Here is a 14,814-nt window from a genome sequence, read left to right on the forward strand (position 1 = left end):
ATAATTGTGTGACTGAGTTACTTTAGATTAAGGACGGTCTATCTAATATAAAATAACAGGGAGCATCAATGTCCAGTATTAATCAGTTCTCCTATCAAAGCACACACATTGACACAGAAAGTGTTAATTTCACATATTGGACCAGAGTGATGGCTACCTATACCTTAAACAAGGTCAAAAAGCAGCCATCCTCTCTGTACAGGCGTACGTAAAGCATTCCTCCAACACTCTGTGCATTGTTTCAAAGACCTAGTAGGCGCTTCTGACGTCACAGGCTCAGAGAATGAACCCAGTCATTAAGAATACCAAGAATTGAATGAAGCAGGCACCTAGCATGCCAACAGGAGAGTCACCTTGTGAGGCACAATGCGAGAATCCTGATGTCTTTATTTTTCACACTAACCCTGCAAATAATCCTGAAAGTAATTATCGCTGTATTTATAGGAAGGATAGACAGACAGACAGACCGACCGACCAAGAAACATGACCAGTTAGGTTTCACCATTTCCATAACATTATCATGGAATGCATTTGTCCAAACTTGCTGCAGAACCTTTATAATATCTTGCCATCACAGGTTTGTCTGTTCATTCGACATATTAAAATAATAATAATATATCTCTCTCTAAAGGTTAGAAATATAGTGATCATTCGACAATGGTAAAAAGATACATGGGATTAAATCACTAAAGTGAGAATTCTAAGTGAATTTCAAATTTAAGGTCAAAATAACCAAAACATAAAAATTTGCCAACCCAGCTGTGATTCTTTGGTCTTAAATTTCAAATTCACTTTGAATTCTCAGTTTAGGGGATAACCTGAAAATGTCGACTTCTACAGCTGTTTGTATGCAACATGTGCTGGAAACATTTTGAACAGATTTTAGGAAACACTTTGTAGTGACGTCAAAAACATGAAAGCCGACACGTACTTGTGTTAGAACATAACATTGTGTATATAGAAAACTACCTTGTTTACACTTCACATGAGGCTCGTTACCCATATTTATGTAGAAATAATAAGCCAGTCAAGCAATATGATCCGATACAAAGACATTAAAGATTAGTACAGCCCTGCAGGACCTCAAAACGTGCATAGAAGTAACATTTAAAGTGACACTATAGACATCCAGACCATTTCATCTCATTGAAGTGGTGTGGGTGCAATGTCACTGTCCCCTTATCCCTGCAATATTACCTATTGCAGTTTCTGAAAAACTGTAATCAATACATGGCAGGGTTAAGACTGCCTCTAGGTGAGGTCAATTAGACAGCCACTAGAGGCACTTCCTGCTTGCCAGGTCACCTAACTGATGCTGTATATCCTCACATTCTGCATGAGGACACCCAGCGTCAGTAAAATACCCATAGGAAAGCATTGCAGCAATGCATTCCTATTGAGAGGGCCTCGTGCACGTAGCGCTCAGTGCACATACGCATTATGCCCCAGCATCAGGCGACGGAGGAAGCGGGCGCCAACCTAGCACCATGGAAGAATGGCACCGGAATTGGGCGATACAGTAAGGGTTTATTAACCCTTACAGTGCGGGGGGGGGGGGGGAGGCCAAAGATAACTATATTGCAAGGAATACAACTTCCTGCATTCATAGCAAAATAGTATCCCTTTAAAGAACATGTTATGGTCAGCTTATTTTACAATCCCTAGGGGGAGGTTTGTAGAGTGCCAACCTTCCAAAATGGCTTAGAACGAACACACACTATAGATTTTATTTTTAAACATACCAAACCATGCGTAAACAGTCAATTCTGGAGTGAAAGTGGTGCTTAAAATGGGACAATCACCATGGCAACTAAATGCCACAGAAATTTGTCATATAAATGTCGGCATTATACAGACTTCAACCGTATACCCCACCAAATTAAATAGTACAGTTTACAACAGGCTTCATAGACTGACACAGCAGACTGCAACCACTGGCATTACACCAATCAGAAATTTTACTCCAGAGAACATTTAAAGGGACACTATAGTAATCAGAAACACTACAGCTTAATGCAGTGCCTCAAAGAAAATGCAGTGTTTACATTGCTGGCTAGTTACTAGTCTAGTGGCGGTCACTCAGACGGCCACTAGAGGGGCTTCCTGTGGTAGTGCACAGCACTGGCATTCAGAGTCTCCACGCTCTGCAATAGAGACAGTGAACGTTCCCTATAGAGATGCATTAATTCGTTAAATCTCTATGATGAGATGCTGATTGGCACAGCATGGCATTTTGCTGTGCATGCGCAAAAGCCTTCTAATGCTTTCCTACAGAAAAGCATTAGGTGGACTAAGATCAACAAAACTGAGGTGGAACCAGGTAAGTTAGCCGTGGCAAGGCCAGCTCTGCATGGAAGAAAAAGGGGAGTAAAGTCCCCTTTAATATCCGGAGAGATGGGTGCCAGGGACCCATCAGCGAGGTTTGTGTTCCTGACACAATAGTGGTCCTTTAAAGATCAACATGCAGTTTAAAGCAACCGTTAGACAAAACTAAAACAAACTAAAAAGTTCTGCCCTCTTTGGTGTATACATTAAAACATTTCTGTTCCCACTTTAGATTACCATGGTGTATAAACAGCACTTACTGTCAGCATTTCAACAAGTGCTCTACAAAACACAGAACAGAAAAATAAATAAATGTCTACTTACACTGTAAAGTGATAGACAAAGCACTTCCATCCCGTAGGTCTCTCTAAAAAGTTATAAACTCTGCCTTGTATGTTTGATCTTGAAAGTAAGGGTCGTCTGACACTATAAATGGACATTCGTGGATCCAGATTCACGGCCGGCCGGAGAGTTTCAGTCTTAATAAGAACGTCCCGTTTAAGTTCGAATGTGGTGGCATTTCGTTCCTGAGGCCGTTGTCCATTGCTGTTCAATGTCTGTGGCAAATTCACAGGCTCGTAATGTGTGTTCGTTGTATTTTCATTCATTTCCAGAGGTATCTCCTTATCGTGAAGGTCCTTTTTTGAGGAGAAAAGACCAATTGTCCAGTTCGGTGGTTTTAATTTTGGAGAACTTGACATTTGGTACAGAAAAGAAGAAGAATTCTCTCCTTGCTCAGCAACCTTTAAAAAAAATACTTCTAAAACACATACATGTAGATATTTATGGTGTCCTTGGTTCTTCTCTTGTCAGCTTCTTAATTCTAGTTAGGGAACAATTTGAAAAAAAAAAATCTGGTTAGTAACAAACACGAGTTCTAACCCAGCCCCCATTAACTCCCTTTCGATGACTCTATGAAGAGGGAGTGTTTTACTGCACAAGGTTAACCACACAATCTCTTTCTTATACCTCCTGAAATACAGCACTTCCATGAGAACTGCAAGGTTGTTGAACTAAGAGGTGGGGTTACTTCTCAAATCTCCTGATTGAGAATAGAATCTTTCTCCAGTCACTTTCACTGTGTGTGTGTGTGTGTGTGTGTGTGTCTGTGTCTGTGTGTCTGTCTGTGTGTGTTTGATTTTTTTTCTCTTACTTTCTCAAAAGGCATCTGCCTGCAATGACAGCAATTTCCTGAAAGGAAAAGAAAAGTCTCCAAGTAAACTGCAGCATTTCTAAACATAATGAAGTTATTTGGAAGACGTCTAACCATTTAATTACCAGTAATAGTTTGCAAATGTATTTTTGCCCTTTGCTCTGTGCATTGCATAAAAGGAGCACATTTATTTACATACCACAAGAAGAGTCCTGCACACTCACCCCTCGGGGCAGTTTACATCCCATTAGCCAATAAAAGCCTTGCGTTGCCCAGGGGTATGAAACTCACAGAGAAGTCTGTGTTAAGTCACTCTAATCCTTTTTCTGTCCTCAGTTCTACCAATTCCTGATAGGGAGGAGATGTTAAAGCGACACTGCAGACACCCAGAGATTCCAAATGAACCCAAGAGGTTATCAGGCAAAATTAAAGATTTTTATTATTTTTTTGCACCAAAAACCACATTCGTAAATAAATGAACAAGTATGCAGATCGAGGACTCCTATAACGATGAAATCTGGTCACCCACCATCCTTCACTTACAATCCTATTAAAGGACTGTACACATTGAAATTCTCTTTTTCATCCCATTTCTCCCTGTGATATTAGCTTTTAGTTCCTTGTCCTTTTTACATTCAATTAACGTTCCAATACATTAAACTGAGTGGCAGCAGGTTTTGTTAAAAATATACTTTTTTTTTTCTGTTTTTCTTACCTTTCACCCAACGAACACCTACTTTCAGTAATGTAAAGTATGTGGTCACTCTTAATAAAATGTAACGACCTATGTAACAAATTTTCCCTTCGAGGCTGGAAAACTGGTTCCAGAACACTGATATGGAACCTATTGAAACACACGATGGTTCTAACAAGCCTCAAATAAGAAAGCCTGGCTCCCACTGGGCCCTAGGAACTTTAAAAGCCATCAGAAAGGGATGGGTAATGGGGCCAAGCAGGTTCATTTAGTTAATCCTGCTTTGCATTAAGACATGTTTGAATTACTAGCAGCCAAATTGCAAAACTACCTCATGGTAACTACCACACTGTGCCGCCCCCTCTCCAATGCCCAGACGGAATGGGGGGCACTCCCAGAGCATGCATTTCTAATCAGAGACCAGTATACAATACACAGATTAAGGAACAGCAATGGTTGGTTAAAGTAATCTTGTAACTTTTAAAACTATCTTGGCAAGTTGTTAAGTTAAGCACCCCACCAATGCACTCTAGGTGCCCCTGTGGAGGTACCATCATGTGCCATCTCTTTGCACAACAACTCTAACTTTACCATTTATGTGTTACTTAACTGCCTTACTTCCTCACAACAGGACAACATGCTCTCTCCTCTCTGATCCAGTTACCCAGTTCTAATAAATCTAAACACCATTTAGAATTAGACTTGCTAAAAGCAGTAACTGGCGGAGGCTTCTCAGACAGTCATGGCTATAAAGGAAGAATAATGTCTTGCACATTTATAATAGTCATGACTTGTTTGTAAATAAGGGTCTCTTAAACGAGTGGGTCGCTGCACTGCACGTGCTGGGGGTCCGTGTTCAATAAAAAGGGGGGATTCTGGCATGTATGGTCAGCTGTACAGGCTTAACACGACGGGAAATGGGAATGCAATGAAACAATGGATTTAAATTTTGATATATATATAGATATATATATAGATATATATATAGATATATATATAGATATATATATATATATATATAGTGAAATCCTGTAATTTCTTTAGGGGAAGTTAAAATTCTTACCACCTCCTAATATCGCATTATTCACTAAAGCGTGAATTGTTCGGAATTCAAAGTGAATCCAGATTTAATGCAAAACTAATCAAACTGGTAGCACAGCGGACTTGGAGAATTTGTCCAGCTCTGCTGTTTTGGTCTGAAATTCTAAATTCACTTGGAATTCCCAACATTTCTCCATTTAGAATAGAAGCCTGTAAACGTTGGAGACTCGGACTCCGAAGATGGTCAGCGATCCTACTGTGTGCCCAAAACTACTCACCCCTCAGAGACAGCCAATCAGGATCCAGAGTTGGACATACAACAGAGGTCAGTACTCAGAGACTCTAATTAGCCCAAGCTCTAGCGGCTTTGAGTGTCCCTTTAAAACAACTTATGTGAAATTATCCTGTGATATTTAGGAATATTATTAGCAGAAACTTTAAATGTCACCCAGATCAATAATAACAGCTTTTAACCAGAATTCAGCATGCTAGGAGTCACCACACAGAGCAGCCTGAAAAGGTAAAAGCTGCATGTTTCTGATATAGATAATTGTATTTTGCCACCTTGTGGTTAGAAGTATAACTGCATGTGTGCTGCAGAGCAAAAAAATTACTGGTTCTCTAAATAAGTGAATTAAAAAAAAACGGAGTCATATATGCAGACATCGGCAGTTTTGACAGGGTTGCGAATGTGCTGAACTGAGGTGTGTCCCAATCTGCTGATCATGAATGCTTGCCGTAAGAAGAATTTAGATGGACTTTGACGTCAAAATGAGAGGGAACAGAGATTGTTTTACATATTGATCCATTTATAAGCAAATTATGTGTGTGTGTGTGTGTGTGTGTCTGAGTGTATGTGCGTGTGTGTGTCTCTGAGTGTATGTATTATTATTAGGACAGACCAGCACAGAGCACTGCCCTGATTGAGGACAATTCCCTCTTGTACCCTCGATGCCGGACACCAGAGAACAAACCCAGGACCACAGTCAGGACCCCAAATCTGGGATGGTCCACTAAACCCAGGACAGTTGGGAGATAAGAATCCTCTGGCTTGGACATTTGTGGTTTCACCTTATTTAGTATTAAATCATTCAATGGCTCTTAAGTGCCAGGATGAAAAGGGAAAATGCAAATGGAGTACTTTAAACAATGGTTCAACTCCAAATGGCCACAAAGAAACCAAAAGACAATGGCTGATCCATCGAATGGTTTTGCTTTGTACTGAGATTGCAGGACTGCTATGAACAGAATGTTTCAGCCGTGTTGGGGGCTTGGCATATGGAAACCACACAATGGGGGGGGGGGATTTACAAAGTGTCACTTAATAATCGGAGCCTTTTCTGGGAGGAATTTATTTCTGTAGTTCGCTTACTTTGATCTCGGCACAGAAAGCAAAGTAAAATATATACAATATTTCTGCACGGTATTCTTATGTAGTGGGACAAAAAGTGCAAAAATGCTTCCGAGTTTACAAATAAGAAAGGCGACACTTGTTTTCAGGCTACTTTTAAAACGATTTAATAAGTTGAACCATATTTCCAAACTCCATCCATACCCAGGTTTAAGAATGCACTATACACCCTACATTCTCAAAGTACTTGGAAAGATTCCCCCAACCCTCCCCTGTCCCCCCCAAACATAAAGAAATTATATTTTAAATAAATCAAACTAAAACGAATTTTCCAACTCTCCTATTCCGGTCTAAATGCTGCAGGCTAGGCGTCAACAAGTCATGCTTTACAGATCGCTTAGAATCCAGTAGCATAGATAAAAGCAAGTCTGATCTTTCATGTGCCACTTAGGAGACCCATCAATGTGCAGGAAGTTGATGAATTCCAACAAGGAGTTCGACAAAACATACACACGCATGATTAAACATGGGACCATGGATTCCTGGGAACGGACCAGTGAACCTTCTAACAATTATTTACATGTAACTGTATGGACCCACCTCAGACAATAACCCTGATGGATATGATTATTATTGATGGGTTTTTACTAAATACTGGTCAATTCATTCAGGCATTTATTTTTTAAATCCAATATCAAGGTGGATTGCATCACCCGCCAACCTTTACCATGTAGAATATGAAGACTCATTAAGTATCTGCAAGACATTCCCATTAGAAATTCTGCTGGGAAGTTAAAAGAATAACGTACACAATAGTCTTTGGATCTGGTTACAGTGACCACTAATTTGAGTGAGGGGAACCTGATCTGATCACTGGTAACACCCAATATACAAACTCCTCTATTCTCATTTTAGTATACAATGAAGAATTAATACCAGGCATTTGTTTAATGGTTAACACTGCCAGTGAGTTCTACCCCTTGAAGGTGACTGGACAGAGCAGTAGAAACCACAGATACATTTCGAGGAACAAACTAGAAAACAATCCTTCATTCGGCAAAACTGGATTTGACGTATCAAATTACCTGTTTCCCACACAGTCTATAGGGCTAATCTGAATAGAAAACACTGAGGAGTGTGGGTAAATGCTAATTAGTGTCTAGTATCATTAGTTGGTGGCAGGCAATCCTAGTAAGAAAAAATAAAATAAAAAATGAAAAATTACCAGACAAAAAAGGACCTTTCGAGTCATAATCTCCTACAGGTTATTGTATGGGCTTAGTGAAGTCTATCCAATTTTATGTAACTTTTTTTTGTATAAATTTGGACAAAAATTGACGACATCCCATACTCACCAACTAAACCTTGAACGTCATACGATGAAGTTTCACTCTTCTCATTATGTGTCCAAAATATCTGTACAGGTGAGTGGGATTGGACCATGGTGAATCACTTAACTCTCAGCAGAACCAAATAGACGCGCGCACGTTTGTTTAGAGGAGCAGAAAGAGTTAAATGCGATTTGGGATGGTTGAACAATGCAAATATTTTGGACACATAGTAAAGAATCACGAGATGTGTGAGGTGGGCCTCTGAGTGCCAAGAAATTCAGCTTTTTTTTGTTTTGTTTTATTTAATTTGGTTGGTTGTTTGGTTTTAAGGGTCCAACTCCTACAAGATGGATCGGTTAAGCGGGAGTGGTCACACCCATAGTGCTCTATTGGCTTTGGTGTGTGGACTGGAGTGCTCCTTTATGTCTGAATGTATTGGATCACTAAAGCAAGAATTGTTGAAAGTTCTAAGTAAATGTCAAATTCAAATGTAAAATAACTGAACTGAATAAAATGTCCAGCTCAGCAACGTTGGCCAAAAAAATAAAAAGCCAAGCACCACAGCTCTTCATAGTGCTTGTAGAACTCCCTTTTCATTTTTAAATGTCAAAACATTTGAGAACGGTTTGACTTATCACCGGAGCTTTGCTGGGTTCACTTTCTGCCTCCACTATTGAGGACAAGGAGCTGTAAGCTTTGAAGCAGGAACTGTAAGTGAAGGGCTTAACGTGGACCTTCCAGCCCTCCACCTTCAGTAGTAGTGGCAGAGAGTGGCACATTTGGATCCCCTGATAACAAGGTCATCTGTTCTAAAACAATTTGACATTTTACAATGGAAGGGGGGGGGTGCACCATGATCACTACCAGAAGCAGTAGTAGTTACGAAGATTGGAACATCTTTTAAATTCACTTTGAATTCCAGGCTCTTCTCACTTTAGTGAATAAACCGATTTGACAGAATTTGTGTTGTATTGAAGTTAATCACAGTGTTTCACAGGAAAGTATCCTGTTTGACCTATGATCTATTGAAAAAGCATAAAAGAAAATGTAAACATTGTGCGGTCAAAAAAATATATATATATTAGCAAGTATACAGATAATGACAAATGTATTTTTAAAAGAATAGCCCATTTCTACATAATCAATTGTCAGCATAGACCCTTGTGCTAGAGGTGTAAAGTCTACACCAAGCATGTCAAACTCAAAGGCTAACACGGGCCAAATAAACAAAGTTTAAAGTTTATGTGAGACACAAAAAAACCCCATAAAAAGTTGCCTGACACTGGACGTCCTTACGATTGTAAGGCCTCAAAGTAAACAAAAGAGCAATTTGATTGTAAGAAGACGTGCATTTGCCTATAACCAATGTTTCAGGCAAACTATTTTGACATACTAAGAATAGTTTGGTAATGAGACTAAGAATAGTTTGGTAATGAGACTAAGAATAGTTTGGTAATGATACTGAAATGGTGAATGAATGCTGTTGCACAGCTGTAAAAAACAAATGACGTGTTCTTGTTGATTTTGAAGTCCTATGAGTGTGTTCTTCACTTTGACTGAGATCATCAAACTTGATGATCTCAGCCAATCCAATGCTTTCCCATAGGAAAGCATTGGGAGGCTATTGTGCATGTGTGGAAAAACGCTACGCTGCCAATCAGCATCTCCATGGGGAGCGTTCAGCGCCTCCATGAAGACCCAATTTAGTACACGGCCCCCTCCCCCATTCTAATACACTGTCCCCCAAATCCAATACACTGCCCCCTTCCACACTGGCATGTCACCCCATTATTACACTGCCCTCTCATCTAATAAATTGCACCCCCAAATAGACAGCCTCCCACGGCCCCACCCCCAACTCTAACAACGCCCCCCCCCTCCCAATCTAATACAATGCACCCCCCACCATGCTAATACGCTGCCCCCTCCCTTCCTCAACTTAATACACTGCCCCCCTGTTCAATTTAACACACTACGCAGAAAGCCCCTTTTCTCTTACCTTAAGATGAGCTGCCAGTCCTCTAGTTCCAGCCTGCTCTTCTCAAGCAGGCCAGACGCTCCTCTGGCACTGCGAGCAGGAGGGAAGGGGGAGCGACTGGCCTGCTGTGCAGACAGAAAGCCACTCTGCACATTGTAGCGCCACCACACAGCCACCGGATAGAACTCCACACGCTGTATGCCCATATCCGGCGGCTGTTGTGGACTAATGCTTAGCACTCTACTCTTGTGCCTGCCGGAACACGTGATCGTCCGTGGCAGGGCAGAAAGGAAACAGACCGTTAAGATCTTTCAGGTCTTGCGGCTGGTTGCAGCCATAGCACAAAGTAGCCCCAGGGAAGGCAGGCCCACAGGCCATATGCGGCCTGTGGGCCACAAGTTTGACATGCTTGGTCTACACCCAGGATTGAGTGACAGGTCAAAGCAGAAGGTTGTTTTGTCCTCAGTGTTCGCCCCAGTAAGTGTGTCTTACTGGAGGCATACAGAAACAGAGTGATGGAGTCATTCCATTCTCACGCTCTGCGTTGGCAGTAAAACCAGCTTGTCTGAATCATGGGAGTGGACCGCCTCACTTGGGGAAATGTCCCAGAGTCATTAAAACATCTGTACAGAGGGGCAGCTATAAGGTGAATTCAGACCAGAGGGTTATTACTAAAAGGGGGATTGCTACGCTGGACAGGAGGTAAGTATACAACAGCTCTGAAAAAGGAACACACCTTAGATTTCTGTTAAATGCTGCAGTTAGAGATTGGAGCCGTTATAGCTCAATGTTTTGTAAGATATTTCAGAAAATAGTTTGCACGTTTACAAATGACTTTTCTAAAGTCTTAAAGCGAACCTGCCACCACTTACCTCAGCCTCCACTCCCCCGCTGCGATCTCATTACGGAGGTGGAGGATACAATCTGGTGATACCCTCCCCCGCTGCGATCTCATTACGGAGGTGGATGATACAATCTGGTGATACCCTCCCCCGCTGCGATCTCATTACGGAGGTGGATGATACAATCTGGTGATACCCTCCCCCGCTGCGATCTCATTACGGAGGTGGAGGATACAATCTGGTGATACCCTCCCCCGCTGCGATCTCATTACGGAGGTGGAGGATACAATCTGGTGATACCCTCCTCCGCTGCGATCTCATTACGGAGGTGGATGATACAATCTGGTGATACCCACCCCCGCTGCGATCTCATTACGGAGGTGGAGGATACAATCTGGTGATACCCTCCCCCACTCCCCCACTGCGATCTCATTACGGAGGTGGAGGATACAATCTGGTGATACCCTCCCCCGCTGCGATCTCATTACGGAGGTGGATGATACAATCTGGTGATACCCTCCCCCGCTGCGATCTCATTACGGAGGTGGATGATACAATCTGGTGATACCCTCCCCCGCTGCGATCTCATTACGGAGGTGGAGGATACAATCTGGTGATACCCTCCCCCGCTGCGATCTCATTACGGAGGTGGAGGATACAATCTGGTGATACCCTCCCCCGCTGCGATCTCATTACGGAGGTGGATGATACAATCTGGTGATACCCTCCCCCGCTGCGATCTCATTACGGAGGTGGATGATACAATCTGGTGATACCCTCCCCCGCTGCGATCTCATTACGGAGGTGGAGGATACAATCTGGTGATACCCTCCCCCGCTGCGATCTCATTACGGAGGTGGAGGATACAATCTGGTGATACCCTCCCCCGCTGCGATCTCATTACGGAGGTGGAGGATACAATCTGGTGATACCCTCCCCCGCTGCGATCTCATTACGGAGGTGGATGATACAATCTGGTGATACCCTCCCCCACTGCGATCTCATTACGGAGGTGGATGATACAATCTGGTGATACCCTCCTCCACTCCCCCACTGATCTCATTACGGAGGTGGAGGATACAATCTGGTGATACCCTCCCCCACTGTGATCTCATTACGGAGGTGGATGATACAATCTGGTGATACCCTCCCCCACTGCGATCTCATTACGGAGGTGGATGATACAATCTGGTGATACCCTCCCCCACTGTGATCTCATTACGGAGGTGGATGATACAATCTGGTGATACCCTCCCCCACTGTGATCTCATTACGGAGGTGGATGATACAATCTGGTGATACCCTCCCCCACTGTGATCTCATTACGGAGGTGGATGATACAATCTGGTGATACCCTCCCCCACTGTGATCTCATTACGGAGGTGGATGATACAATCTGGTGATACCCTCCCCCACTCCCCCGCTGCGATCTCATTACGGAGGTGGATGATACAATCTGGTGATACCCTCCTCCACTCCCCCGCTGCGATCTCATTACGGAGGTGGAGGATACACTTCGGTCCTCCCTCACTCCTCTGCTTGATAACACTTCCCCGAGCGGGGCAAACCTCCTCCATGAGGACGACAAACAAGTGTGTAAAACCTCACTCTGTTCCTATACTCCTTATCCCGCGCAAGCAGCACGGACTAGGGAGTTACCATAGCAACAACAGTGCATGTTCTGTGGTTACTACAGGTGGAGAGGTCTCTTCTGCTCTTGGTTATAAATCAGCTCCTCAGGATAGAGTTAATACCAAAGAATTGATTGACAGGTGGGAGAAAAACTCATTTTAAATTGGCTTTTCTAACAATCTATACAAAACTGCTAGGACAATGTATAGATTACATGTTATGCTCTTCAAAAATAGCAGAAGTAGTTTTGGGGATTGCTTTAGGGCGTCCATCTGCTCATCAGGGTCTCTAGGACAGAGTGGGCATCCACACCTGGTTACCTGAACAGACATATCAGATTATATGGATCTCCACTGCTAGCTGAGAGACTACACTTCTATAGTTAAGACTCTGATGCAGATAAATTATACCCCTTGCTGGCAGGCTCTCCAAAAACAAACCTCTTCCAAAAAGGATCACCAATCTAAAAGGCATAACCCCCGAACAATAAACTTCAGCACAGAGTCCCTCAATAGACACAGCAGGCCTAATATGGGAGGGTTAAATAACCTAATTAAAAACTAGTTAACGATGCAAGTGCATTCCTGCCTGGAGCACAGATCTCATCGCTTGGGCATTTAATCACCAAACATGTAAAAACAACTAACTTGCAAAATGTGTCCACAAACAGAATTGTAAAAAGTTACATGTTTTTTCTACACGACTTTTTTTTAACTGGATTTTGTTTCCCATTTCCTCGGATACATTGCTCCTCACAGACAAAAAATAAAAATAAATAAAAAGTTAAATAGTCCATAGCTTTCCATCAATTCCTCAAAAAAGTATATGTATAGACACACATGCACCGTCCAAAATAATTTCCATAAGAGAAGAGCTATTAATCTGGTTCAACTTTTGTCGTCTAGCAAATCCCCAACGCATTCCGTTAAACAATGATGAATCCCCGGAATCTCTTACACAGTAGCAGGCTCATCTATTCTATAGACCAGAATACAATAGTGTCAGTTTAATAAAAGTACAGAATGTGCCACAAGCCAATTGAGTTAAGAAAAAAGTTACCAAAAAGTGACAGCCAGCAGAATCCTTCTAGTGGTGTCCATGGTGATTGCTCCTAAATTAGATCCTTGTCCCATAAATGTTTCTCTCTATAGATAGCTCAATACGTTTCTCCCAGATATAAAGTTACTATACCACTGTGAAAAACCAATGTCCATTTAAATGATCATTGTTAAAACGTTGACTCTTTGGAAAGGTTCTGCGGTGTAGAGAACCCTAGCTCCGATCTCTGTTGTGCGGACAGTGGCTTAGAATTGCAGTGAAGAAAAAAAATAAAATAAAAAAATCCCTGCAACATTAAAGCTTACACTTCAAAGATGGAATATTTACTTCCTTCTTTGCGGTGTGAGACTTCATCTTGTACGTTCCGTGTGAGCATCCACCACATACAACTAGGATGGAAGCCTCGTTCCTCCCCTGTACACAGCCTGGTCAACAAAACTGTGACCCGGGCTATTTACTAAAGTAACACTCTAAACACCATTTTGCACTTTAGTGGTTATGGTGCCAGGCAAAATGTAAGTAGCCAAACTGTTTTATTTCTTATCTGGGTACCCCGGGAGCTGCTTATCACTTCCCTTCAGCAGTCAGGAGAGCTGGAAGGTCCTGCTTAGGAGTTTGTGTTGTCTCTCCTGACCTAGGCCCTACGATGGAAAGCTACCTCATTGGCTTATATTGTAAGGGGCCAGGTCACTCCTGGCACCATAACTACTACAGCATGTTTTATTGAGTGATTCTACACAATGAGTGTTTGGGGGAATGAGTACCTGCGGGACAGATGTTTATTAGGCAAGATCAGACCCCAAAGACCAAAATGAGAGGCATCTTCCTGGTCAGGTCAAATCTCTCCACTGTTTGTTTCTACTTGTGTAAGTGCAGCGAGGGCCGATCCTCAACTAAACCTACGTTCACCTATAAGAGATGTCCCTCACTTAGAGACAACCTTGTGAAAACTGTTTCTTACACAGATGTTGTAGCCCCGGTAAAGAAAGGAAACTTCCCCTGTTTCAAATGTGTTTCGTGCCATTTGATGGTCAAAGGTGTTGTTTTTACCACCCACACAGTGGAAGAATAATATCAGATCAAACTATTTCTTACGTGGAAAGTCGAACTTTGTGGTATACATTTTGAATTACCTTGTGGTTTGTTGTATGTGGGTCAGACAGCTCAAAAAGTAAAAGATAGGTTTTCTTAACAGAAGTTCATCATTCTGCCTGCCCACTTCTAAAAAGAATGTCCTTTAGGAGGGGGGGGGGGACAGAAACAAAAACAAAAAAACAAAAACGAGAAAGAACTACCACATGACGCATATAGGATCAGAGAACTGGATACGCTGCACCCCCAAAGGTCTCAATCACAGATATGAATATTAATCCGAGTAGCCTTGTAATCCACTAATGGTTTTTAATAT

The 14,814-nt window shown here is 42.2% G+C and overlaps 1 protein-coding gene across 1 annotated transcript in view; it reads right to left on the minus strand.

Annotated features, from left to right (window-relative positions):
- KCNQ1 (potassium voltage-gated channel subfamily Q member 1) overlaps positions 1 to 3,146 on the minus strand; it is a 96,034-nt gene extending 92,888 nt beyond the window's left edge. The window contains exon 1 of the mRNA XM_063438728.1: positions 2,650 to 3,146. Within this exon, the coding sequence (XP_063294798.1) occupies positions 2,650 to 3,026 (377 nt within the window). The 5' untranslated portion in view covers positions 3,027 to 3,146. The remainder of the gene's footprint in view (positions 1 to 2,649) is intronic.
- Positions 3,147 to 14,814: the final 11,668 nt, after the last annotated feature.

This window comes from Pelobates fuscus, chromosome 12 (assembly GCF_036172605.1).
Source record: "Pelobates fuscus isolate aPelFus1 chromosome 12, aPelFus1.pri, whole genome shotgun sequence".
Lineage (NCBI taxonomy): Eukaryota > Metazoa > Chordata > Amphibia > Anura > Pelobatidae > Pelobates > Pelobates fuscus.